This window comes from Gobius niger, assembly GCF_951799975.1.
Source record: "Gobius niger genome assembly, chromosome: 6".
Taxonomy (NCBI): Eukaryota; Metazoa; Chordata; class Actinopteri; order Gobiiformes; family Gobiidae; genus Gobius; species Gobius niger.
In genome coordinates this window covers 7,930,487-7,955,424 of record NC_136857.1, presented here as the reverse complement: position 1 = coordinate 7,955,424, position 24,938 = coordinate 7,930,487, and the positions used below count along the sequence as shown (strand labels likewise).

Here is a 24,938-nt window from a genome sequence, read left to right as displayed (position 1 = left end):
CAAAAATTCAACAAAAATGTAACAAAAACTCAAAAAAAAATTACAAAAACTTAACAAAAATGTGACAAAAACTTAACAAAAATGTGACAAAAACTCAACAAAAATTCAACAAAAATGTGACAAAAACTCAACAAAAATTCAACAAAAATGTAACAAAAACTCAACAAAAATTCAACAAAAATGTGACAAAACTCAACAAAAATTCAACAAAAATGTAACAAAAACTCAACAAAAATTCAACAAAAATGTAACAAAAACTCAACAAAAATGTAACAAAAACTCAACAAAAACTCAACAAAAATGTGGCAAAAAAAACGGTGACACAACACGAGTGCGAGGAAAAAGGTCAGTTTTGTGGGTCTTAGCTTTCAAATGAGGTGTTACACAGCCAAAAGAGGACAGAATGCATTTGGTTTAGGCGGGGGGTAAGAGGTTAAAATATGTATTTGTGGAAGTGTCACATTTACGCTAATTTGGGCCAGGCTGGTCAGAGTCCAGGGCTGTTTTTCAGTCCCAGTCCGCCCCTGGTTAGGTGTGCCACGCAACTTCATAAAGGGACGCGCCTGTGGATGTAGCCTATTTTACAAGTTGGCCAAGATACGGAGATTGAACCTTAAAATAAACAATGGCTCATTTTGGTAAACAATGTTGGCCTAATTGGAGAAGCAAATAATAATAATAAAACATTAATACACTAATATTACCTACGGGTTATTGGGAATATGTCAGTTTTTTATATATATATAGCAATATTGCCTTTGTTTTTTTTTTATCAGACACACTTATTGCTTATTTCGTTCTGGATGACATGATTGCAAGTCCTCACTGCCTTTTCCGTGGGCCAAAACAATCCCATGAACTCCACCTCAACCTGCTTCAGCGCAAACTCCACCTATCCCTCGACATCTCGCGCCCCGCGTGAAACTCGCCTGCTCCAGAGCTGGCGTTTACGCGCGCAGACTCGCACTTCTCCGCGCTTCCGAGGGATGACGCTAGAACCCAAAGACAAATTCATAATAATTGGGGGGGGGGGGTCTCTCTCCAGCTCTGCCAGTGTCACATGGAAGCGCGGCAGCGGAGCCGAGGGGATGCATGAGAGCGCAGTGATGGAGGGGGCTTGACGGGGCTGGACAAACCGGGACCGCGGGACCGTGTATCGCTGGAGAAAGATATACGCACAGGAGACACACGGGCAGGCGTTGACAGCCCATTGGCCAGGGTGCCTCGCGCGGCTAGGGGGGGCGAAAGGGCAACGCACGAGGAACCTCAGAAGATTAAAAAAAAAAAAGGGGAAAAAAAAGATGCTGCCTTCCCGCGTGTGCTATTGATTATGGTCGCGAGGAGCTCCGGGTCTGCGTGGAAACCGAAGCCAGAGACCGGGCTCGATGCTGCCGCCGCCGCCGCTTCGCCTCGTAAAGCCCCAGAGCTGAGTGAGTATAGTGCCGGGGATGCTATAGCGCAATGCCCGTAGCTGTGTGACAGTCTGGAGGGAGGGGAGGGGGGGCTCATTCATATGTACCTACATACACCCCAGGTTCATCTCTGCAACACACGCAATTCATATTCTGCCTCTGACCACTGACCACGGAGAGACACGTGCGCACTCGCCTCATCTCCATCCAACACCCCCCCCTGCAATGCCCATTTTGTTTGTTATTTTCCAGCCTCCATCGCATTCATTAGAGAACTTCACTGTGATTTGATGAGGGGAGCAGGCAGAAAGCCCTCCAATCAGCCTCTCCTTTTCCCTGCGTAACAACCCCGGCCGACAGCGCGAGCCATAAAAAAGAATTAACGCAAGACCTTCCCTTAACATTTGCCACCCCGCACCCCTCTTAGCCCGCCCGCCCGCCTCCCATCCTCGCATCCCTCGCTGTCATAAATACAGGGGAGAATGGGGGGGGGGGGGGGGGGGGGGGAGTTGCTTTGTCGCTGCAAGTTGCCTGCTGACCTCAGGGACACACGGCATCTTTTTCATGAAACAAAGAGAACACACACACATTTCCTCCCCGTGCGTAATATCCTTTCCTTTTTGCACCCTATATAACAAACATGTTCTTTTTTTTCTCTTTTTTTGTCTTGCTTATCTTGCACCTGCATGGGCATGTCCCCCCTGTTCACACCCAACCCAGCCGGCATTAGCCTATGAGCGCGCTGTCGTGGCGTGTGTAACCTGTTGTCACCGCCACTGCTGCAGTTTATGCGAGGTGTCAGAGCCCAAAGGCGAGGCTGGAGAGAGAGAGGGGAGGGAGGGAGGGAGGGAGGGAGAGAGGGAGCCGGACCAGCCTCTTTTCCATACATTCAAATACAGGCTCCAAACGAATCCTGGTTTGCATGAGAGCTGAAGCCACAGTAGATATCCCCGTACCCACCCTTTGTCTCTTCATGCTGTGTTACTTCTGCTCTGAAATAGTCATGTTAAAGAATGGCTGTTTTTTGTGTGTGTGTGTCGTAGTGCGTTATGGTAAAGGCAGCCGCCGCGCGCACGCAGACAGACAAACAACGCTCGAGCCTTTCTTCCTCACAGGGGCACGGTTAATCGTCGTTGCAAGCAAACATTTGACCTAATTCACATTCTCACACAATAGCAGACTGCTCTCTCTCTCTCCCCCCCCCATCCCGGGCTACACGCGCACACATGGCTCCTATTTGTGTCACACACACACTGAAGGGGTGAGGTTTTGCTCCACATACACACACACATACACACACACACACACAACTCCCAGGTGTTTTATCAGAACCTGAGCAGATTGGCAGCGAGGATGGGCAAGTGCATTCATACGTAGGCTTCTTTTTTTTCCCTAAGAGCTACCGTGTTATAAAAGGCGCAGATGTGCGTGTTGTTTGGGAATATAACCTTATAGCTATTGACTGCTGGGGAAAACGTGCTCCAACTCCATTTGAGGATTAACCGTAATTCCTTGTTGACTCTATGGTCCAGGTGGAAGAGGGGGGGAAAAAAACATGCAATTCTTTATTATTTTCATTCTAGTAGCCTACATTCCAGTAGATAGCATTGGCTGCTAGAAAAAAAGACTTAAAGAGGGGGTATTATGCTTTTGTCAATCACATAGCACCAGTCTATATCACACTACAATGATGACCAAACCTTCTGTTGGTCTGTAAATGCAGTAAATTAGAATGACTGCCTTGTATAACATCGCTCTCTCAAAATGGCTGTAGCGAATGTCTTGAAATAGGCCCCTGTCTCTTTAAGAACCTCTGAGCCTTTCCGACACGCCCCCTCAGTGGTTGGTTACTCGGCTGGTGACGAAAGCTCGGAGGCGTCTCCAGGAGGTGGGGGCGTTCCTAGGAGGACTCAGGCAAACCTATCCCTAAAATGGCCGCCATCAGAGTTTTGACAGATTACTCAAAAATACGTGAATGTGCCAAGGCAACACTTCAGGCATGTTTTTAATGAGGGAATGACAGAATAACATGATGTAAAGCTTGAAAAAGTTGATTGAAAATACCTCCGCTTTAACATTTCAAATATAACATTATGACCCTCTCACACTGAAGTGGCTTTAACCAAAGTGGGAAAAGTTGTGTTGATAATATTTCTCGCAATAATGAATCATCATGCCTTAGTGGTTCTAAAAAGTTATAGTGCGTCTAGTGTCGTTTCTCAGGAGGTACTATTGCAATATGAGCTTTTATTCATTTTAATTTCAACTTTTTTTCCCTGGTTTACGGTCTGCACCCAGTTTAGATCTGCTTCAGTCCGTTTTCAGACTCGGTTTAGTCCTGATTTGATCAAGATCTTGGCCTGGAAGGTTAAATATGACATGACATGGCTCTTGGTGAGAAAAGTTTGTCAACCACTGTCGTAGCACCGTTTGCCGAAGAGTCTTCAAGGTTCAAGATTTCTTTATTGTTTATTGAAATTTTACTTGGTGTGGGAGTCAGTTGCGTAACATAGACACTATATTTAAAAAAAAAGGACACTTATCTGCACATTCAGTTCATGCTGTTAATCAGTCTGTTGAGTGTGGCAGTCTTTATGTTTAACACTATCCCACAATTGTTCAGAATCAGCCATGAATCCAATCAGTTATGTATTTTTGCTTGTCTATTACTGACCTTTTTGTTTAAATGTGCCCAGAGGTGAGTCATTTATGTATTTCCTCTAAGTGTCTAAGTTTCACCGACCAATATTCTGTCATATTATTGTGAAGTTTGTTTCTTGGACGTTCTTGATTCACCAGGGAAAACTACATATTACCTATTTAATCCTCTACATGCATAGGGTCTGCAGATCATGTGTTAATGTTGAGTTATGCAATTCGTTATTTGTTTTGACACTGTTTAGAATGAAGCTGATGCATACCTTCTACCGAATAAACAATGTATGGCCTGCCTGTCCTTTGCAAATCTGCTGCTCTGTGGTCTGTGTCCAGCTCTTCTCCTGCAGTCGAAAGCATGTGCAACGCCCAGTGTCTGAGACGGGGCACTAGAGTGAACACGGGGGCCTGTTTAAAAACTGAAAAACATCGAAGCAGCTTCACGCGTCTCTGCGCCGGTTCCGAGCTGGATGTCCAACGGGCTGGCTCCGAGATTACACTGCAGTGCTGAGGCGTCACTCTGCATGAGCACCGCAGGCACACACACGTATAAAAAAAAGAAAAAAAAGAAGGGGTGGGGGGGGGTGGACAAGACAGGACAGGAGCAGCTATAAGGAAAAGAAGGGGGTCCAGTCAGGAAACCTCTGTGGGAAATCATGGCATGTCTGTTGTAGGTTTGCAAAGGTAATCGCGTTTGAATCGGAATCATGGCCTGAACGGTTGCAATTAAGGCGAGACACTGCAGGTGAATAGGGAAAAAATGTAGATTTACAGATATCAATTTGAAACTTTTGCTGTAGATTAACTGGCATCAATGTGAGGAAAAAAATACATAGCAAGTTTTCTGTCATTTTATCTTTTCATCTAAGAACAAGGTGTTTTATGCCTAAAAATGCCCCAAATTTCCCATCTTTTCGGCACCGAAATCTGAATAATGGAAAGAGCTACATTCAAATTTATGGTTTCATTTTATTGATGAATGAGTTACCAAGACTTTCTCAGGTGGGATTTTGGATTTCTTGTTTAGTTTTTGGCGGCACGGTGGCGCAGCGGTTAGTGCTCTCGCTTCACAGATAGAAGGTCTGGGTTCGATTCCAACCTGCACGGGGCCTTTCTGTGTGGAGTTTGCATGTTCTCCCCGTGTCTGCGTATGTTTCCTCCGGTTTCCCCTACCACTAAAAACATGCACAATAGGCCCGGATGACTGATGTGTGTGAGTGAATGTATGGTGGTGGTCAGAGGGTCCGTTGGCGCAGACGTGTGTGGTCGCGAAAGCGCTTCTGTCAGTCTCCCCCAGGGGAAACTGAAGCTACAACCGTAGTTTACCACCACCGAGAATAGAGTGAATGTACAATTGTCTCATGTAAAGCGCTTTGTGACCATGTCTGTGAAAGGCGCTATATAAATAAAGATCTTCTTCTTCTTTAAAATAAGCTGTTTTTTAGTGAAAAATTCAAAACTCAATAAATGGGGCTTCGGGATTAAATAATAAAAAATCCCTCTTAATAAATCTTCCAAATATTGTTCAGTCCAAGGATGGAAAATGTGAAGTCTTTAGGTCCGACTGACGTGGACATAGTGTCGCCACAATGACAGAAAAATGTGTTTTGAGAAAAAGGCCCTTGAAATTGCGTTCTCCCATATAAGTCTATGGGCAAACATTGAATCAGCGCAATATTTAAACATGTTATTGTGAAGATTATGCATATTTTCTGTTTCCAGGTGAAAGCTTATATGTTCAGAGACCACTTTGACCCAAAACCTGAAAACTGAAAAAATTGAGTTTTGCCTGTAGTGTCTCCCCTTAACAAATGGCAATGACTGCAATTAGTTCAAAGGTACAAAAAAAACCTTCACAAACAATGAAACATCCTTTCTCCAGTGGGTCGTGTTCTGTGCAAAAACCTCATAGTTTGTCCTGTCAAATCTGGACGGCCCTGGACATGTGGGCTGTGACGTGAATATTGCTTTTGAACATAGATCGTTAATATGCTTGTGCGTGTTCGAATGTGCGCAGCCTTAATCTGTCTACACCTGAAATGCAACTCCCACACACTTCTTCAGCCGACTTTCCCCTCTCAGTATTTCCTCTGATGTCAAATCTAACTTGGTCCATGCAGTGATTGGCCACAGCAGCAAATAAATGAAGGGTGTGTGTTTTATATCAAACAATATCTCACTAGTGTGGACTGTGCAGTTTTGACTGAGGTTTTGTGGCCGCGTATTCTCTCCCCTCATGTTCCATCCATCCATTTTCTTCCACTTTATCCGGGGAGCCAGGTCACGGGGGCAGCAGTCTCAGCTGGCTCCTTTCGGCGTGAAGGAGCAGCGACTCTACTCCGAGCTCCTCCCGGGTAACTGAGCTCCTCACCCCCAGCCACCCTGCGAAGGAAACTCATTTCAGCCGCTTGTATTCGCGATCTTGTCCTTTCAGTCATTACCCAAATCTCATGACCATAGGCGAAGGTGGGAATGTAGATCGATAGAGCTTTGCCCCCGACTCCCCTCATGTTCGATTATGATATTTCAACTGTATTAAGTCTTCCTTAACAGAGCTGGCTCATATGGTTTTCAGTGACACCAGTCAAGAGTTATTTGATTAGAAAGTTTCACCGTATGACTAAATATACTGTAATATACTTCATCACAGCAAGTCGTACTAGTCATAATGTGCTACTTTTCTCCCAAAGAAGCCATCAAGCCTGTCATGCTGAAAATGTCAAGTGTAGAGCTGATTAGATAAGTTTATTGATGGAATGCCCCTGAGATTTGCCATCTCGTTTTCGAGGGGGTCCATTAACACGAAACACTAGTTACGGTTAACAAAACACAGTAAAAGACAGGACACAGACAGGACAAAACACACATTAGGACAGTCGCACAGACAAAACACACTTGCTCCATAGTCCTCCCAAACCCCTCCAAGATGCTTCGACAAAATTTACAAAATAAAATCAAAATAAATAAATCCATCCATCCATTTTCTTCCGCTTTATCCGGGGCCGGGTCGCGGGGGCAGCAGTCTCAGCAGAGATGCCCAAAACTTCCTGGTCCACACACACCTCCTCCAGCTGTTCTGGGGGGACCCCGAGGCGACACCAGGCCAGCTCGGAGACATAGTCCCACCAGCGTGTCCTGGGTCTTCCACGAAATGAATAAAGAAATAAACAAACAACAACAGAAATATAGTCAATCTGGAGCATTTTCTTTCTACATTTACATCCACATATTCACTTAGAAGTACTCACTCTCTTACTTTTACTGTACCACGTATTGATAAAGAAATAGGACGCAGAGCTTTTCAGTTCAAAGCCCCCTCTGATTGGAATAGTTTACCTTTATCCATTCGTTCTTTAACATTGTTTGGTTTATTTAGAGCCTCCTTATTTTCTCACCTAAAAACACCTTGTTTATGTCTTTAAGTGTATTTGTAATTTTGTACTTTTACCTCATCTCTTGGAATTGTTTCCTTTTGATTAATTGTATTGTCCGCAGTAGCAACATGAGTGAGCGAGGAGAATGAGGTTCATGTGGACAGGACCCTGAACATAGTTGTTATTATTTTGTTTAACATTTTACATGGTCTTCCCTGGTTTGACTTTTGTGTTATGTTCAAATTCCCGTCCTTGTAGAGGGTATGTAGATTATGTCACAGCACTGTAATAACATGTCAACAGATGCCAATAGCAGAAAACATTTTATTTAGAACTTCTCTCTTTTATTGTCACTCCACTGATGTAAAACTATGATGAATATTTACCACAGGCAGAATCCCAGTATAGCAACAACAAAACCATGCAAACCAGTTTGACTTAAATCTGTGAGACGTAGCATAAAATTATGCAGGAACAGAATGTAAGTGGCTGCAGACCAGTCAGACGATGTGCCCAACATACATCACGATGCACCAAGGCCACACAATGACCTGCACGAATGAAATAAAGCTGTGATTATTCTGACCATTATGTGCTGAAGTTACCTCTATAAAGAAGAGTTTTGTCGCAGCCTTTGTAAAGACATCATGATATGAATTTGTTTATTCTATTTAAAACTCAGCTTCACCTGCAGTGGATGTTCAGATCTTTTGAAAGCTATTTTTAATTATCTGTTGGCAGGACACGAGGGCAGTGTTTTTGAGGAAACTGAGAAACTCTGGTGGGAAGTTTAAAGAAAATGCATCAGGATGATAAAATCTGATGCGACGTGTCACTAATGAAAATAAAGTGGATGATTTGAGAGGAGAACCTGGCACAAGCCTCGAGGCAGCGTCTGTGTGAAGAAAACTGGGAAATACTGGGCAGACATTTGGTGAATGTGCGAACATACGGACTAATATAAAGGCGAGATCTTTGCTAAAGTTCCAAACAGATTTTGAGCAAACAAGGCAGGCGCCATGTTTGGGTCTTGTTTTGATGATGGACGAGACCTGAACAGTCAGAGCTGACAGATGGCTGCAGTGGCAGAGATTACACTGGGTTTGTTTGGGCTGTTCTGTTACAGCCATCTCCGTATTGTGTTTTGAAACATGTTTCACTGCCAAAAGCAATACACTCAGTGTGCACTCAGCAGAAAAATGAAATATGTTGCTCTTTGCATTTTCTGACATAATCTTTACATAATGTTATGATGTTCAGGTTGAGCGTCTTTCATGAAATGAAAGTTCTTTAGGTTAATTTGTGGATTGCTTATTGGCTTGTGTTCCCTCACAGATTTACTGTGAAGAAGATGAAACATGACTTATAGGGCAGGGATTCACAGTTGCACAGTGTCATATATAGTTCTAATTGTTTCTTATGTATGATGTGTTTTTAGACCACAGTGTGACGTGCATGCCTGTGTGCATGTAAGAGAGGGTGAGAGAGACTGTGAGAGCATCGAGCGCCCGCGCTCCCACATGGCCTCCATGCAGGACGGGCTGCACATCACGGCTCCTCCCTACGGCAAGGTCCTGCTGCTGGGCGTCATCGCGGCTGCCTCGGCCTTCGTGGTCACCATCCTCATCGTGGTCCTGTGCGTGGGCTGCCAGAGGTGAACCTCATTTGCAAGATGCAAACACATAGACGTAGGTGACTCAGCACATGAGTGTGGACTGTGACAGAGCTGTTGTTTCTACCACAGGAAAGGAAAGACACATAATGCTCCTGGCGAGAGTGGAAAGCACCGTCTCATGGACATGGTAGGTGTCAGCCATGTTGCTGTGGTTTCAGTCCATGGAACAGGGAATGACAAACACTGGCCTTTAAGTATCACTAGTTTCTAATAGCCTTTGTGTAACATGTTTTTTAGGGTATTCTCAAGCAGTCCAAGCTGCGGTCCATCAGTAAATCTGAGCCATCTGAGATGAGCAAAGTGAACTGCAATGGCAAAAGTGAGTGCAACTTTTACAAAGTTCACCTGTTAACCCGTGCTTAACTCTGTTCTGGAGCGTCTCCTACATGTCTGGTTGAAAGAAGGCGAACATTTCTTATTTTGGGAGACTTGTGCATCATTCCTCTGCTGCATTTTGTTCTGCATTGCGTGAGGAGCGTGTATTCTGCTATTTTTAAACAAGCAGTGAACTGCCAAAAAAAAAACATTGATGTGGCCTATCAAAGGAAACAGGAACATGAATTATTAACATTAAAATTGGAAGACTGATCTGAAAAGAACAAAACTATCCAAAATGTATCCAAAATATTTCTGACATCCAGTTAAGCCTGAAACAGAATTCGCATCACATTTACAGCCTGGAGTTCTTCAGTCATCAGTCCTGATTTATGAACATGCATCTCTCTCAGAGGCAGAGACAGAGCCAAGACAAGTCCTGGAGCGGTGTCAGCGCCGGCCAACAGGGAGCAGCGTAACAGAACTCTGAACATACGTCTCTCCTCATAAACGTCCTGGTGCTACTGCACTGAGCACAGTCTCACACAGTCCCCTCTGCTGCTGCTCTGAGAGATGCATCCAGTTCATAAACACACGTTCGACTACCACAGGCGGGATGTATGTGGATTCTGTTCAATGCTGGGCACTAGCATTAGATACAGTCAGCTGTTGCAGACTGTGGTGTGATTGAAACATCCAACCAGCACGGACCTTAGTCCCATTTCCACCAAATGGTACAGTATTGTTATTGTAATTTTAGGGATTCCATTCCGTTTAAGTTCGAGGAATTTCTATTTTTGGTTTGTGGGAACATGGGACTAACCTAGTGGGACCACAGCCAAGTAACAGGCACATGATCATTCAGGTAATTTAGTGTAAATGTATTCCTCAACATTAGTGCAGATATAGTCTTTGGAAAACATGCCATTCACTCAGAGTGGACATATATCACCAAGACCGACCGGTATATGGTCATCAAACACTTCTTTGATTGGACATTCATTTGTAGTAGCTCTAGTTTACCTCGCAGACTGGGGAGGGATAATTTGAGACAGAAGGATTAGTTGGTCCAGCATATCTAGTTGAGTATTTTGGATAGGACACACAGATTCTGGCTGATACTGTACCGTGTGGTGGACCCGGGGCTGATGCTACTGCCCAGCTGCGGTCTAACTCTGACCTTCGTTCTCAAGGCAGGCAGCTCCCCCAGATCCCCTCTGGGACTGGAGAGGACGGAGAGCACACTTATTCTGAAGTGGGCCGGGGCGCCTCCACTGCACGTACTGATGATGCCCTGTACGCCATGGTAGGCAGAGCCGGACAGACGGACACGCCGGCCCCACCCGCTGTTCCCGCCAACACGCCGGCACCTCCGGACCCAGACGGGGATGTGGAGGGGGGACTTCCTGAGTCCGAATCGCAGGTGGTGTCTCCTCCAGAGACGGCTGAGTATGCTGTGGTCCGAAAGCTGAGGAAAGCCGACAAGGCGCCGCAGAAGAGGGACAGTGGCACAGACATGGCAGAGCCTCCTGCACCTCCTACAAGACATGGCCCTCCTTCTCACCCCGCCCCACCTCCGCCTCACCCTCACAGTGCCAAGCTGCCCCGTAGAAACATAGACACCTTTAATGTGCCATCCTTCCCAAAGGTGAGTAGACAAGTCCTCAATCTTTCTCACATATTCAGTTTTGCCTAGTTTTCCTTTTTCATGATCTGAGCTTCACGGCACTCCCTCCGTCCATGTTGTTCTGGCCCAGCGCCTGGTGTGGCGATATGTAACACTTGTAGGTGATTCAAATGAAGCGTGCAGTGTTTATTTGTTGAGTTCTTGGTGATAGTGGGGTATTTCTGCTCTCAGCGGTGTCACCTCCTCCATATGTCCGCAGCAGCAGGAGAGGAGGCAGCCTGGCTGCTTGTACGGTGAATATAAGTGTGCGTACTCCTTCCAGGTGACGGCGGGAAGCCATTTGCTGCCCTGTGTGAGGTCAGCGAGGGTGCACTCTCTGCTGTGACCAGTATTAGCATCAGCACGAGTTCACAGACTTACATGTGTACGCAGTCTGCTCACACGACTGCCTGATGCAACATGCAGAAAGTCAATTAGGATATAAGAACAAGCTAAATATAAGGCCCGGTCATGTGGAATTAATGATCATATGCCAGCACTTGATGACTTTATGTTGCCTTTAAACATAACAAAAGCTCGGTCTACTTACTTCCTCAGACACATCCCTGATCACTGTCATGTATTCAGATCATGACGGAAGAAAACCAGATGAAGAGGAGTGGGTTTAAAAAGTAATTGTAGGGTCTTTCCACGATTCAATTTCAAATCACCCACTGCCATGTAAATATAATAAACCCAGCATTTTAGCCTGATGCTATAAATGGTATTTTATAAATCCATCTCAATGAAAAATAGATTGTCTGCAGATTTACTCCAAATGTGATTTGTTTTGTGTTGACAGGAAGTGATGTTTATGGGGAATGGGGAGCAGTACATCTGGAAGCCTCCAGAGGAGGAGGATATCGTAATGCTCCAAAATAAAGCCTTGGGCCCATTGGCTCACACTGTGGAGAACATACAGCCGTCTGCTGCTGCGGTGAGTCTCAGGGCAACAGTTACAACTTAGTGCATTTCTGCACTGACATGCTTTGCACTGCAGTTCTACAGTGTATTACACTGGTTTACACATTTGTTGTGATTTGGTTTACGTTTTGTGAGCTGATTGAGGACAATTGTGATGAACTGAATCCAAAAATCACATTGATATCAGGTCCGTTTTTTACCCCTCGGCCAGATTTATTGTATTTATAATAATGCCTTCCGCCCTGGTGCCTGTCTGTCCACCATTAGGCGGAGACTGGGGTTGGTTGTCACATAATTTGCATTTGTGCTATTATGTTGATACACAAAATCTTATTTCAAATTAAGTCTACTAAAATAAAGCCACCCTCAATATAAAAAATGTATGTATGTAAATCCCCTTAGCACAAAAACGTGATCTAATACAGAAAAATGTATGTCATTTTCAGATTGTATGTTCTTATATCAGTTAACATATTTTAGACACCTCACAAAAAGTATTTTTTGTAACCAGATATTATTATCACGATGATAATAATTGCATGATTTTAATTGCATATATGAATATCTAACCAGCTAAAGTTGTGTCTGTTCTATGCATTGGCTAAATATTTACTTTGTTGCTTCACAGGTGGCAGAAATGTACTCTAAAGTGTGCAAACCAGGAAAAAAGAAGAGGTCTATTTCTCCTCCAGGCAATGTTGGCTTCCGGACCTTGGGGCGCGGGGACCGGGACAGGGATGGGGGCTTTAGTGTAGTGGTCAAACCTCAGACATGGGCCCCATTTGAGGGCAAAGCCTTGGCAGGGCCCTTAGACGAGCACTGCTATGAGTCGATCGGAGTGGAGGAGTATGATCCGGCCTATGAGAACCTGGAGGGGGCGGGCTGGAGGCGAGAGAGACCTCCAAACACATGTGCCACTTTGAGGCCCCGGAGGAAAAGGGCCCAGCAGCCTCTGCAGCAGCAGCAGCCCCCTCCGCCGCCCCCCACACAGCACACGGCCAAACTGCAGCACCTGCCTGCTCAGGCCTTGTTGCTGCCAGGGGACAGCCTGTATGAAAGCATCGGGGACCTAAAGACGGGCTCGACCAACTCCAGTACAACCACCATCTTCACCTTCAATGACGGCATGGAGATGTACGTCACAGGGCTCTGAGCGCTCCCCGCATCATCTCACCCCATACTGTTTACATTCAGTCATAACACATGCCTTTCCCTGGCCCAGCGGCCAAGGTGAATCTGCTGACCTGTTATGACCTGGGCTGAATTCTAGAGTCCTATCTGTAGACCTTAGATGAATCCAAAGGTAATGAATAATTAATGAGCACAAGACCATTGCAGAGTAGTCTGTGGGTAACAGTAGCACTTGAGTTTTTACTGGGAAATGTGTGCTAAGCACAACAAATTTAAAGGCCTAAATTCTTCCTCAATTTTAGCGGGTAAAATGTTGCGTTCTCGAAGGCCCCCTTTTGGGGAAACTGCACATTTGTGTGAATCTTTTGGTAGCACTTAGCCTTCCCTGTAGTTGGTCAAGATTCAGGAAATAAGATAAAGAATATATGAATTATTAATCAAATACTTGAAAGCTCAGGGACTAAGAGAAACAATTATGAATATTCTAAGAAAAACTGCACACATTTTGCATTCCTCTTCAAACAAATTTTGGTCATTTCCATATTTTAAAAAAAACAATCAAAGAGATACAACTGTCGGTCATGTTTTGTTTCATCGTACACGGACTGAACACTGTCTCCACCGCTGTCTGTAAATGCGTGTTTTAATTTGTTTCTGCACTTTGCCTGCTACAGATTGCATGCTAAAAATCAAAAAATACAAAAACAGTCACTGTCATGTGGTTATTATGAATGTTATTTATTTTCACTAGTCGTAATTTGTTTTTTGTTTCAATTTTGGTTGTTTTTGAGTGTGTTGCTTAATTTTTTGTAGAGCACAATATCAGTTTGTTTAAGGATGTTTGTAGCACAGAAGGACTGTGAAGAGTGTTCAGAATCCTCCTCCTGTGCCACCAACTCAAATCTATCAAAGGTTGAATATCAAGGCGTAGGAGAACTTCAAGTCGTGGAGATGGAGACAGTCCACCCAAGTACCCGCCCAGTCCGGTTCTCACTGAAGTCTGTGGAGCTTTCATCAACATAGTCCTGACGTGCCCTGCTCATTTCAAATCAGAAAACTACAGCTAAACGAGTGCGCTTTAGCTCGTGCCATCATGTCTCATCGCCATCTATCGACGAACACTCCCCCCTCTCTGTTATCAGTGTTGAAATATAGCGGCATTGCAGAAAAACTACAAAAAGATGTGACGTTGTGCGAAGCAGCGGAGCATTACCCTGAAGACGAGACAATATTAGCACCCAACGCTGGACAATGACGAATAAATCATTTGACCAAAAACAATGTGATAAATCTGTATGTTGATGCAATGTTGTATGTACATTACAAAAGAGAAAGAATAATAAATATATCATCAGTGTTGAGGAATCTATCTTTTTTCTATCACAGTGAATTGTGGTTTGGAATGACTTGTGACACAAACTGCAAAACAGCTGCAATGTAAATTTCAGTGTATTCTGTTCGTTGTTTTTTGAAGCCATTAAGCTACAGTGTATTATTGGAAAAGCCCAGCTAAGTTAAATGTGGCAGCTAACGTTGTGTGTTTGCTATTCAGACTACAGGGTCTTGTACTCGAAGCGTGTAATAATTAAGTGCTAAGTGCAAAAGATTGTAATGTTTTATATTAAGATTACTATTCATGAAATGTCAGTCAAGTTTATACTTTTGTAATAAAGTGGCACTTTAAAAATGGTTAATCGCATAGTCTCAGTCATTAAGATGAAAGGAGGCCAGGGTTTATTTGTTTTTTTAAATGTGATTTTTGCAAAACCCTAATGTAAGACCTTTGTGGACAATCGTGGCCTAAAGTAATGCATATTTTTTATGTACGTCGCCTGGGCTAAAGCAAAGACCGGGATGTGAGGTTCAAATCTAGCTTCGGCAACTCCCTCTGAATGACCAGGCTATTCTATCAATGGACTTTTCCTTCCCCTGATGGCACAGGCATATTCCAAGATGACGACGGCCGGGAATCATCGGGCTCGAATTGTGAAAGAGCGGTTCAGGGAGCGTGAGGCATCATTTACACACATGGATGGGGGCGCGCCTTAACCCCCCCCCCCCCCTGGGAATCTTTTGGATGTGCTGGAGGAGGCTTTGCACGGTGGTTCGACTCTCCGCCCATCAGATCTGGCTGAGACACGAATGCAACAGTGGATGGAAATAAATATTAAGACATTGCAGAAGCGCGTTGAAAGCACATGTGTTACCGTAACCAAAGCAAAAGGCGATGCAAACATGTATTACTGAGTGTTTTTAGCGTTCCAGTAGCTGACAATAGTTTATAGTCTTTTATATAAACAAAAATGTGATCTGTAGCATCTTTCCTTTTGTGTTTCCCCTCATGGCACATGGCGTTTCCCTGTGTGTGTGTGTGTGTGTGTAGTAGTAGTAGTAGTAGGTAGTAGTAGTATCCACTCTTTATTTATTTATTTGCTTGGATGTGTCTACACGTGCTCGTTTGCCGGAGTAGTGAGCGCGCGGGGGTCTGTCTCTTGAGGAGCTCTGGTGGTGGGGGGGTGGGGGGGGAAATAGGTCACCCCTTTAAAACAAAAAGCTCGCAGTCAACATCGCGTCTGCTGAATTCTCATTGGTCAGCCTGTCTCCATGGTAACAGGTTAACCTTGAGGCAGTTCTTCCTCTTGGAGAACACGGCCGCGTGCGCATCGCATGACATCCCACGACGAGTCAGTCACAGTCACAGTGTCGCAACAACGAGCGCAGCCAAAAAGCACGCAACAAAAAAAGAAAAGAAAAAGCAAGTGTGTGTGTGGGGGGGGAAAGAAGGAGCAGCGAAGGTGTGAGTGGACGCGTTAACCACACGTTATGGGGTGTGAATGAATAGCTGAGTGAACGGTGAATGAGCGAGTCCGAGCTCGATCAATGGGGGGAATTTAACAGGAAAAAAAAGACGCATCTTCGCAGATACGACGTACGGGGGCGCGTAAGGCATCGCGATGTCTTCATGAAGTCAAACACGGGATCGGTGTTTCAACTGTGCCAGCAACAAAGGATTATGTGCTATTACATCAATGAGACCCCATAACATTACGTTGAACTAAAAATCCTACTCTGTTCGCTCGATGCGCCGTGAGCTTTTTCAAAGACAGCGCTTGTTTGTTTTAGACCCCATTCTTTTCTTGTGTAGCTTAATGTGCCAGGTGAGCGTGTGTAGTTTCCTCCTCCCGAGCCCCGACTATAACAATGAATGATGGGAACATGCTATAAATCAAAGCGAGCGGCAAAGAGTGAGCTATACTGACACCTTCCGGCTAAAACGTGCATCACAGGAAGCGCAGAGAGCAGACTTTTGCTTTGAGGCAGGGGCGGGCTCGCGGCAACTCGTCATAGAAGGGGGCGTGGCTTCGCCGAGGGGGGAATAGAATCTTTAGAGAAACACAATTTTCCACTCTTTTTAGCCATTTTCTGGTGGAATATCAACTTATTTATCACACATAAATAAAGTCAAGTGTAAATCGGGCCCATATGGATATTTTGTCGCAACAGATTGTTCAGTAGAAGTGAAAAAAAAGGCAGTTGTAGCTCGCGCTAGCTAACCATTAGCATTAGCCCGCTGCTAACATGTAGCATTCTCCGTTATTCATGTATTTATGGGCTGTTGAACCACTTTGCTCCTCCCCATGTCTTTTTATCATTATTTAGTAGAAAACTATATTGATAATTGAGCATTTGTTACAGTAGTTTTTGAATAATTAGAGAAAATTAAAAAAAAATCAAAATTGTTTTCCCCCTTAACTGTTTTCAAAAATGACCATATATGGGCGATTCCAGAGATGCTGTCTGTATCTATATGTCCATTCTGGAAGAGCACAGAGGGGCCACTGGCTCTAGGGCCACCAGTCACGCCTCAACTGAGCTTTACCCAAATCTAAAAGCTAAAAAGAAACGCATCAAAATAGCGAGAAAAAGAGGATGAAAACAAAACAAAAATGTGCTGGAAAAGCAACAAAAAAGTGACAAAAAATGTTATGAAAAGGCAACAAAAACATGAGAAAAACACAGGACAAACAAAACACAAAAACGTGAGGAAAAACACAACAAAAAATGATAGAAACAATAATGAAAAAAAATTAAAAAATTTGACAAAAATGACGTGACAAAAAGTTTCCGTCACTTTTGTAGGTCTTAGCTTTCAAATGAGAAGTTACATTGTTGCTCTCCAGTCGAGAAGCTTTTAGATTTGGGTAAAGCCCAGTATTAAAAAAATATGAATCTAAAAGGAATTCCGTGGAGTATGGTGTACCGCAAGGTTCAACTTTGGGACCATTATTATTTATTATTTAAATTAATGATTTTGCTTCTGTTTCTACGACCACCTGTCCCGTTCTTTTTGCTGATGATAAAAAAAATAAAGAGTCGACCTGGGGAAAATGCACTCGGTTAAGGCGGGTGGTTAGAGGTTAAAATATGTATTTGTGGAAGTGTCACAATTACGCTAATTTGGGCCAGGCTGGTCAGAGTCCAGGGCTGTTTTTCAGTCCCAGTCCGCCCCTGCTTTGAGGAGGGTCAGAGCCAAGCAAGTCTTCATGAAAACATTTGAATTCATTACTTTAAATGACATGTTCGATTCAAACTGATAAAGACAGTTTTGGTAGAGAGGACCGTCCAGTGTCTACACGCGTGCACACTGGTGGTGAATGAGTGAGTGGTCTATAAATTGAGACAGCTACCAATGTAAAAGATGCAAAAGTTTATTCTTATTTGCCCATAATTGCAATTGTTTGTTGATAAATAATAAGTTACTGACCCTCAATAAACTGCTTGAGTGTGGGGGGGACTGTGCAACCTCCGCCCCCAAAGACGAGCCCCTGGCAGAGAGGCCCGCGTTTGATCCATGGATAGATTAAAAAAAAGAGCAAAGGTCATGAATCCTGTGATCGTAAGGAGAGGAGCAAGGAAATAATGCAATGTATCTATAAAATGGATGCAGTTGTAAATTATATTACAAAAGGACTGTCCAGAACACAAAGAAGCTACTCTTTTTGTTGAAGGCATGTTAGAGCTGAGAGAAACTTCACATTTAGACACAATTTATGCTCTTAATGTCCAGCACTTTGAAAATTGTACAACGTTGGAGGAATTGAATTGTTATATAAAATGCCATACTCATTATTTTAGCAGCAAGCTTTTGTATTGCAATCGTTATCACTCACTGTCAAAAATACTGTCCCTGGTTGAGATTTCAGACTATTGTACCTTCATGTGCCATAGAGAAAGCTTTTTTTTTTTTAATCTGGCCTGACATAGAGTAAAAGCTGAAGTCATAGTTCACAGTTGTTTGTGTCAGCAGTGTGGCTCCTCTTTGTCCTCCGCCTCATTCCAGTCTGCAGAGCCGTCCGTCCCAAAGTAACGGTCGCCAAAGTCTCCTGAAAAAGAAATTTGTTTCATGAGGTATGGATGGACTTCTAACAATAAGGTGAATGAAAGCAGAGGGCACTGATACTCTACCTATACCAGGAATGACATGTAAGGAGTCATCCAGGCTCTTATCCACAGCAGAGGTGATGATTTTGACTTTAGGGAAAGCATAGGCCACAGAATGGACGCCCAGCTCTGCCATCAGCAGTGACACCAGGACTATCCGATCCTCCTGCACCTCGTGGTCCTGAGCAGAAACACACAGTATCTTTTAGGATGTGTAGGAAGTGGTTTCAAGGGTTTTTTTTCTCCCCAAATGACAATTCCAGAGCTCTAAGTGACTATTACATTGTACACACCAACAGGACTCGTATTGCCATCATGGCTGCTGCGCCTGTGGAAACGGTGCTGTCCATGAGGATGACATGATCTTCACTGATGTCTTTGGGCAGACGCAGGTAGTGCAGCTGGAGAGGCCAGAGAGGAAGAGACAGGTTACCATGGCTACGGATGCAGGAAGGGTAGTTACCACGGTGACACACATCATGTGGAAGAATGAAAATATATGTGTAGGGGGGGAAAAAAAATCAAAACAGTCTTATGATTTGTTTAAAGCCAGTTTGTCGATATGTGGGTGTAGTGGAACCGTTTAGAGCAGCGCGTTCAGCTGCTTCAGGAACTACAACCCATTAAGATGAGACCCGCCCAAAACAAAAATTCATTTTCAAAATAAACATACATTTCAGCATATGATAAAAAAAAAAACTGTTTGCTTTAACCATGTTACTGAACATAACAGTGTTTCTTGAAATTTAACTTTAACTTTAAATTTAAGTTCCATCAAAAATAATAGGCATCACTCAGAGGCGCATTTAAACCAGGTTTCTAACAGGATTGAACCAGATCAAACTATGGTTAAAGGGGGGGGTATTATGCTTTTTTCAATCCCATAGCACCAGTCTATATCACACTACAATGATGACCAAACCCTCTGTTGGTCTGTAAATGCACTAAATTAGAATAACTGCCTTGTATAAAATTGCTCTCTCAAAATGGCTGTAGTGAATGTCTTGAAATAGGCCTCTGTCTCTTTAAGAACCTCTGACCCCCTCCACACGCTGTCTGTGGCATCAGTGGGGAGGGGGTTCTGCTGAGGAGCAGTGGTTGGTTACTCGGCTGGTGACGAAAGCTCGGAGGAAAACCTATCCCTAAAATGGCTGCCATCAGAGTTTTTACAGATTACTCAAAAATACGTGAATGTGCCAAGGCAACACTTCAGGCATGTTTTTAATGAGGGAATGACATAATAACATGATGTAAAGCTTGAAAAAGTCGATTTTGCATAATACCCCCACTTTAAGGTAAAGGTTAAGGCTTACTATTGTCCCCATTGTCCTCTGCATTTGACCCATCCGCTGTTGCTCCTGGCTGGGGCTGCCCGTAAGGAGCAATGGGCAGCGCCTGGGGACTCATCTCCACATGTGGAGTCAGGCTAATGGTCAGAAGCACCTTGGACATGATCTAAAATGTGACTCAAGTAAACCATGGCCTGCAGAGAACCTTGGGAACCCCCTTGCAGTAGCCCATGTACCACCTGTGGTACCCATGGCACAGTTTGAGAACCATTAGTATATAATACTGTATCGAAATACAATATTATCTATCTATATAACAGTGTTCAGTTGATTTATTAATACAGCAGACTATAAAAAGCTACCAAAACAATGAATGGACATGTTCAGCGTTGGGGTTTTTACCTCAGGTTCTCCTGAGTCCATGTTGGTCTGGATGAGGATTTTGCCGATCCGCACGTCTTTGCACACAGCCCTGAGCGCCGGCTCCATGGTCTCTCCCGCTCGAAGAATGGACACTCCAGTGATCTGTAGAGCCCAGAGCAGCGTCAGAGACCCACAGCACAAGAACTGAACTGGAGACACATCACTCACCCCCTTCCCGTTAAAGCGGCGGCCTTCGTACTGCTGTCCCTGCGGAGTCTGGATCACACACGTCTGCAAAAAATAAAAAAGAGGGCTTACTTCTCTGGGCACACAAGTGTAGTCGCATGAGTCACATCTATTTTAACTGTACTGTTCACTTTACTCGTTAACCAATAAACTGAATCCTGAATATGTCACTGTAATAGAGTTATTGTTTACATTTACTTTGTTGGGTTTGCTGCTCTTTACCAAATGCAGGCCCTCTCCTCTGTCATCAGTGAGTTTGAGCACTATCTCCCCCAGTTTCCCTAATGTTCAACTCCTCTGCAACTTACTTCCCATGGACCAGAATATTCTAAGAAGGATCGCATCCACCCACCTGTGAGGGAAGGAATGTTAAAGCACGTTCGATGAGTAGCCTCATGAGCCTCTTTGAGTAGAAGATAAACTCGTCTCGACTTGTTTCCTTATTCCTAGATTACCAAAAAGAAGCTCATTAGACATATGTAATCGCTTAGTACACAGTAGTCTGTTATGATGATGACACCTGATAATGGTATGCAAGCCTTTGACCTGCGGTGTACTCTCCAGCACACAGAGGGTCTGAGGTAGAGGATGGGTTTGCTGGACTGATGCCAGGAGTGCCCTATAGCAAGAAGCACAGTCACAAAATAAACTCAGAATATGCAAAATATCACACCAGACACTTTGAACAGTAAGTATAGTGGTCACTAAAAGGGAGAATATAATAACAGCACAAACATCATACCTGACGTTGAGCTCACGCTGCATTGGGGAGGGTTTAAACATAGAAATTCATTTAGCTTTGTAAATTGGTTTAAAATATAAAACACTGGTCATACTGGTTTGGTTTGTTGCACTCATGTGACACAAGGGGGCACTACTGTTCAATCTACCATTACCATGAATCCGCTCACCTTCTCCAGCTGGCTGTGTACATGCTGCACGATCAGATCTATGGCCACCATGTTCCCGCCGCCTTAGAGACAAACAAACATTGGTATCCCAGTTTATTCCAAAGGGTCAACTTGGCAAACTCACCTCTTGGCACAACTATGTCAGCCAGCCTCATAGCAGGTTCAATGTACTGGTCGAATGCCGGCTTCACAAACTTGTTGTACTGTTTGATCACGCCCTCGATGTCCCGCCCCCTCTCTGTGATGTCCCTCCGTAACCTGCGGACCAATCGGATGTCCGAGTCTGTGTCGACAAAGATTTTCATATCCAGGAGCTGCAGGAAAGAAGAGCGGAAAATGCAATGGGTTGGGAATGTTCATCTGTGTGAAGCAGCCAGAGAAACTTTGAAGAAACTGCTCTACCTGAAGGAGCCCTTTGTCGGCAAATGACATAATTCCCTCAAATATTATGACACTGGCGCCGTAAACGTTTTTCTGCAAAAGGGGGAAAATCAGTTTTGAGGTTGCACATTTCTGTTTAAGCTCTCTGTTCCGACTTACCCAGTCTTTATGTCTACTGTGAGTTGTGAAATCATACACAGGAATCTTCACGCTTCTACCCTGTTTGAGTTTTCGCAGTGTGGCCACCAGAAGCTCGAAATCAAAGGCCGCTGGATGGTCAAAGTTGTAGTCATTGCTCGCTGCCAGGGCCTGTTCCTCTGGCGATAAAACCTGTGACACAATCCTTAATAAGCCAAAGCAGTGAACGCAATGAAAGTAAGTAAAGTATATGAGGTTTCTTGTTTGAGTATCTTTGCATTTAAGGTGTGTGATGTAATAGAAAATCAAGTCCCAAATACAGACATGATTTGTTATTGCCAGGCTGGGATTAGCTTTCCAGGTCACAGTGACAGTCAATGGCCTCTGTGATTAATAGAGATTTTGCTTTTAGATTAAAATCAGGTCATTCACTGACAACGCTCAGCAGTGGGGCTGAGAGCTGTCATTCAAAGTGTAACTTTACGATTCTGATCATTATTTCAGGTTCCTTTTTTAACCTAAAGTAATTCAAAAAGTATTTAAAATATGACAAAAACAGTCCCAGTCAGGTCTTACCTTGTAAAAGGAGTCCATAGACAGCAGCACTACCCAAGGCACATCTAGTGCCTCAATGATCTTATTGGCCACAGTGGTTTTCCCTGAGGCGCTGCCCCCACACAGCCCTGCACAGAACCATAACATTCAATGGGCCATTATGTGTGCTTTTCAGAGTGTGTCTAATGTTGTCTAACAGTGGGCATGTGAGATGGCAGTAAAGTGGTTATACATCAAAAAAGAGTTTTGCGACAAAGACGAATAACTTGACAGATTTAGAGGAGTAATACATCATTCTTCATTTGTTGGTGTCATACCAATGACAAAGGCCTCCTTTGGCTGCATGCCATGCTCGTCATACCACGGGGGCCGGCCCGCAGTGTAGATGGTGCGGGTGCCTGTGCGGAGCAAAGGGGGCTCGCTTTTACTCAGGGAGGTGGCACTCTTTCGACGAGGGGCCCCGGCTGGAGGCAAGAGCCGGTCCAACGAGTCCTCCCCACTCCCACTACAAGACAGCACAGGACAGGACAGGCAGGACATCAGCCCCAAACAAACACATGGTGTCAAAAGCACCCATTACTGCAGCAAAGGAGCAAAGTACTGTGATCCTAAAGACAATATAGACACACTGACATCACAAATGGTAACATACCGTATAAACATAGCATCAAGACAATAAATCATCAACATGACAATTATCATTGTCAAAATATTGCACAGCATGTTTGGAATGTCAAACCTGTCAAACCAGAAAAGGAACCTTTCCAAGAATTGTTCTATCTTTTAACTGAACTAAAAAAAAAAGACTACTTTCAATGTTGTTTTTGGTCTGACACTGGCTTGAAAGACAGGGAAATAAAAAGGTAAGTGAAACAAAACTGTGACTCAATGCAATTGAAGTTAACAAGCTTGATTTGTCTTGACACCCACAGACAGCAGATTAAAACACATTAAACAATGAACTGCTACCTTCTTTAGACAGTTGTGTAGAATATTCAATACAAATTTCACATGTAGACTTGACAGCAGCGCTACAGTCAGTCAGTTCTTACCTGGTGTCGGACCTGAGGGACCAGCAGCCTGAGATCCTGGCCCCAGCACACTCACTCAGAGTCTTATCAGGGTCACACAACATCCTTTCACCACTAAGGCCTACACTCCTTTAGAGCAACCACAACCTATAAAACAAATCTACATTTGTACAACAAATAATATCTCTCTCCTCTTTTCTCAAAGTCTGTGTGTGCGACTTGTTTTCGTTTGTCTGAAGCAGGTGACAGTGGTTAAGAGGATCACTGTGTGATGTAGGACTGTAAGAGCTGCTTGGATGATATTATTAGAGACTCCTGTGCTTTAAAAAAAGGTTGTGAAGGACGTGCTCCCTGCAGTTCAATGAACCCTCAACTCAGTGCAGGCACATCCAGCAGAATAACACAGTGGCCATTCATTGGTCCCAAGATGCAGTGAACTAACAACGACTAAGTTACTATCAACTTATTATTCATGAATAAAGCATTTCATGTTTACTTCACTTTTGTCATGCTGAAATAAGAGAAATAGTGATATATACGATATAAAGACCTTAATTTGTCCCACTGTGGGGAAATTGCGTCTGAAAAAGGGCGATGATGGAAGCAAACTATATGAACTCAATATGAAGATCTGGAATTTAGATAAGCATAGCAATACATGATAAAATAATACTTTGGTATTATCTTAGAATAAGATTAAAGACACATGATGGTTTTGAAAAAGATTATAATTATAACTAGATTTTTAAATGCAAAGTATGTCAGTTTAACTAAGGATATCACAGTAACTTAATCAATTGAGGTAAAACAATAGCCTTTATTTGAGATGGATAAATGATGCAAGTATCTTCTACTGCTATAGAAGAATTATATGACAATATTAGTCACGGGTTTGTAAATGGGACATTCGTGGTCTAGGGATATGACGTATCAGGCTACTGGCTTTGGTTAGTGCATCACTGTCAACAATGCTTCAACCATATTAGCAAAACATGTTGATATATTTACTTGGAATTGTGTAATCTGATTCCCAGACATTAAAACACGCCCTTCGAAAAGAGCAGCCCGCACAGACGCCGTAGTAGAAATGCAGCCTGGTTGTCTTTGGTCGGTCAGCTGTAGCCCACTTCCAGAGGGGTCAGGGTGACAACAGAGGGACCGTGTGTTGCGGCTGCGTATCACCGCATCAAAGCCTCTCGTCATGTCGATGCACAGTTTAATAATGATATGAGAAGCGTCCTGTACCTGTCCGAGGAGCGGCAGGATAGTATCGCCCCGCACTCCGTTTCCATGGCGATGTCGGAGCCTCGGAGCCATGGACCGGTCACCACCACAGGCTACAACCATTTGGCTGAGCCGCGCAATGCATCATGGACAGTGTAGTTCCTCCCCCCCCCGCTTCACGTAGCAGATCACGTGACCACAAGCAC

At 43.9% G+C, this 24,938-nt stretch overlaps 2 protein-coding genes across 4 annotated transcripts; one reads left to right on the top strand and one right to left on the bottom strand.

Annotated features, from left to right (window-relative positions):
* The first annotated feature begins 1,183 nt into the window (after positions 1-1,183).
* Positions 1,184-14,818, top strand: LOC306964475 (uncharacterized protein). 2 transcript variants are annotated; one of them, XM_079558481.1, is made up of 7 exons: positions 1,184-1,430; positions 8,880-9,095; positions 9,186-9,243; positions 9,354-9,435; positions 10,742-11,079; positions 11,900-12,034; positions 12,650-14,818. In XM_079558481.1, the coding sequence occupies exons 2-7, from the start codon at positions 8,962-8,964 to the stop codon at positions 13,172-13,174; spliced, it is 1,272 nt and encodes a 423-aa protein (XP_079414607.1). In that variant the 5' UTR covers positions 1,184-1,430; positions 8,880-8,961; the 3' UTR covers positions 13,175-14,818. The 2 variants fall into 2 exon arrangements, with proteins under 2 accessions (XP_079414607.1, XP_079414606.1); XM_079558480.1 differs by having other exon boundaries at positions 10,625-11,079.
* Positions 14,819-18,406: 3,588 nt separating this feature from the next.
* On the bottom strand, positions 18,407-24,891 carry uckl1a (uridine-cytidine kinase 1-like 1a). Of its 2 annotated transcripts, XM_079558478.1 has the most exons (15): positions 24,754-24,891; positions 22,795-22,982; positions 22,499-22,605; positions 21,944-22,114; positions 21,806-21,877; positions 21,528-21,717; positions 21,404-21,465; positions 21,235-21,251; positions 21,013-21,111; positions 20,845-20,938; positions 20,475-20,537; positions 20,286-20,408; positions 18,888-18,995; positions 18,619-18,775; positions 18,407-18,536 (listed from the first exon to the last, which is right to left on the bottom strand). In XM_079558478.1, the coding sequence occupies exons 1-15, from the start codon at positions 24,798-24,800 to the stop codon at positions 18,454-18,456; spliced, it is 1,581 nt and encodes a 526-aa protein (XP_079414604.1). In that variant the 5' UTR covers positions 24,801-24,891; the 3' UTR covers positions 18,407-18,453. The 2 variants fall into 2 exon arrangements, with proteins under 2 accessions (XP_079414604.1, XP_079414603.1); XM_079558477.1 differs by having other exon boundaries at positions 20,286-20,537.
* Positions 24,892-24,938: the final 47 nt, after the last annotated feature.

Coding starts and splice junctions, on each gene's coding strand:
- uckl1a (XM_079558477.1), bottom strand. CDS start 24,800: ATGGAAACGGAGTGCGGGGCGATACTATCCTGCCGCTCCTCGGACAG. Junction 22,606..22,794: donor AAAGGAGGCCTTTGTCATTG/GTATGACACCAA, acceptor GGTTCTGTGCAG/GGCTGTGTGGGGGCAGCGCC. Junction 20,939..21,012: donor GGCTTGCATACCATTATCAG/GTGTCATCATCA, acceptor TTGGTAATCTAG/GAATAAGGAAACAAGTCGAG.
- LOC306964475 (XM_079558480.1), top strand. CDS start 8,962: ATGGCCTCCATGCAGGACGGGCTGCACATCACGGCTCCTCCCTACGGC. Junction 11,080..11,899: donor ATGTGCCATCCTTCCCAAAG/GTGAGTAGACAA, acceptor TTGTGTTGACAG/GAAGTGATGTTTATGGGGAA. Junction 12,035..12,649: donor TACAGCCGTCTGCTGCTGCG/GTGAGTCTCAGG, acceptor GTTGCTTCACAG/GTGGCAGAAATGTACTCTAA.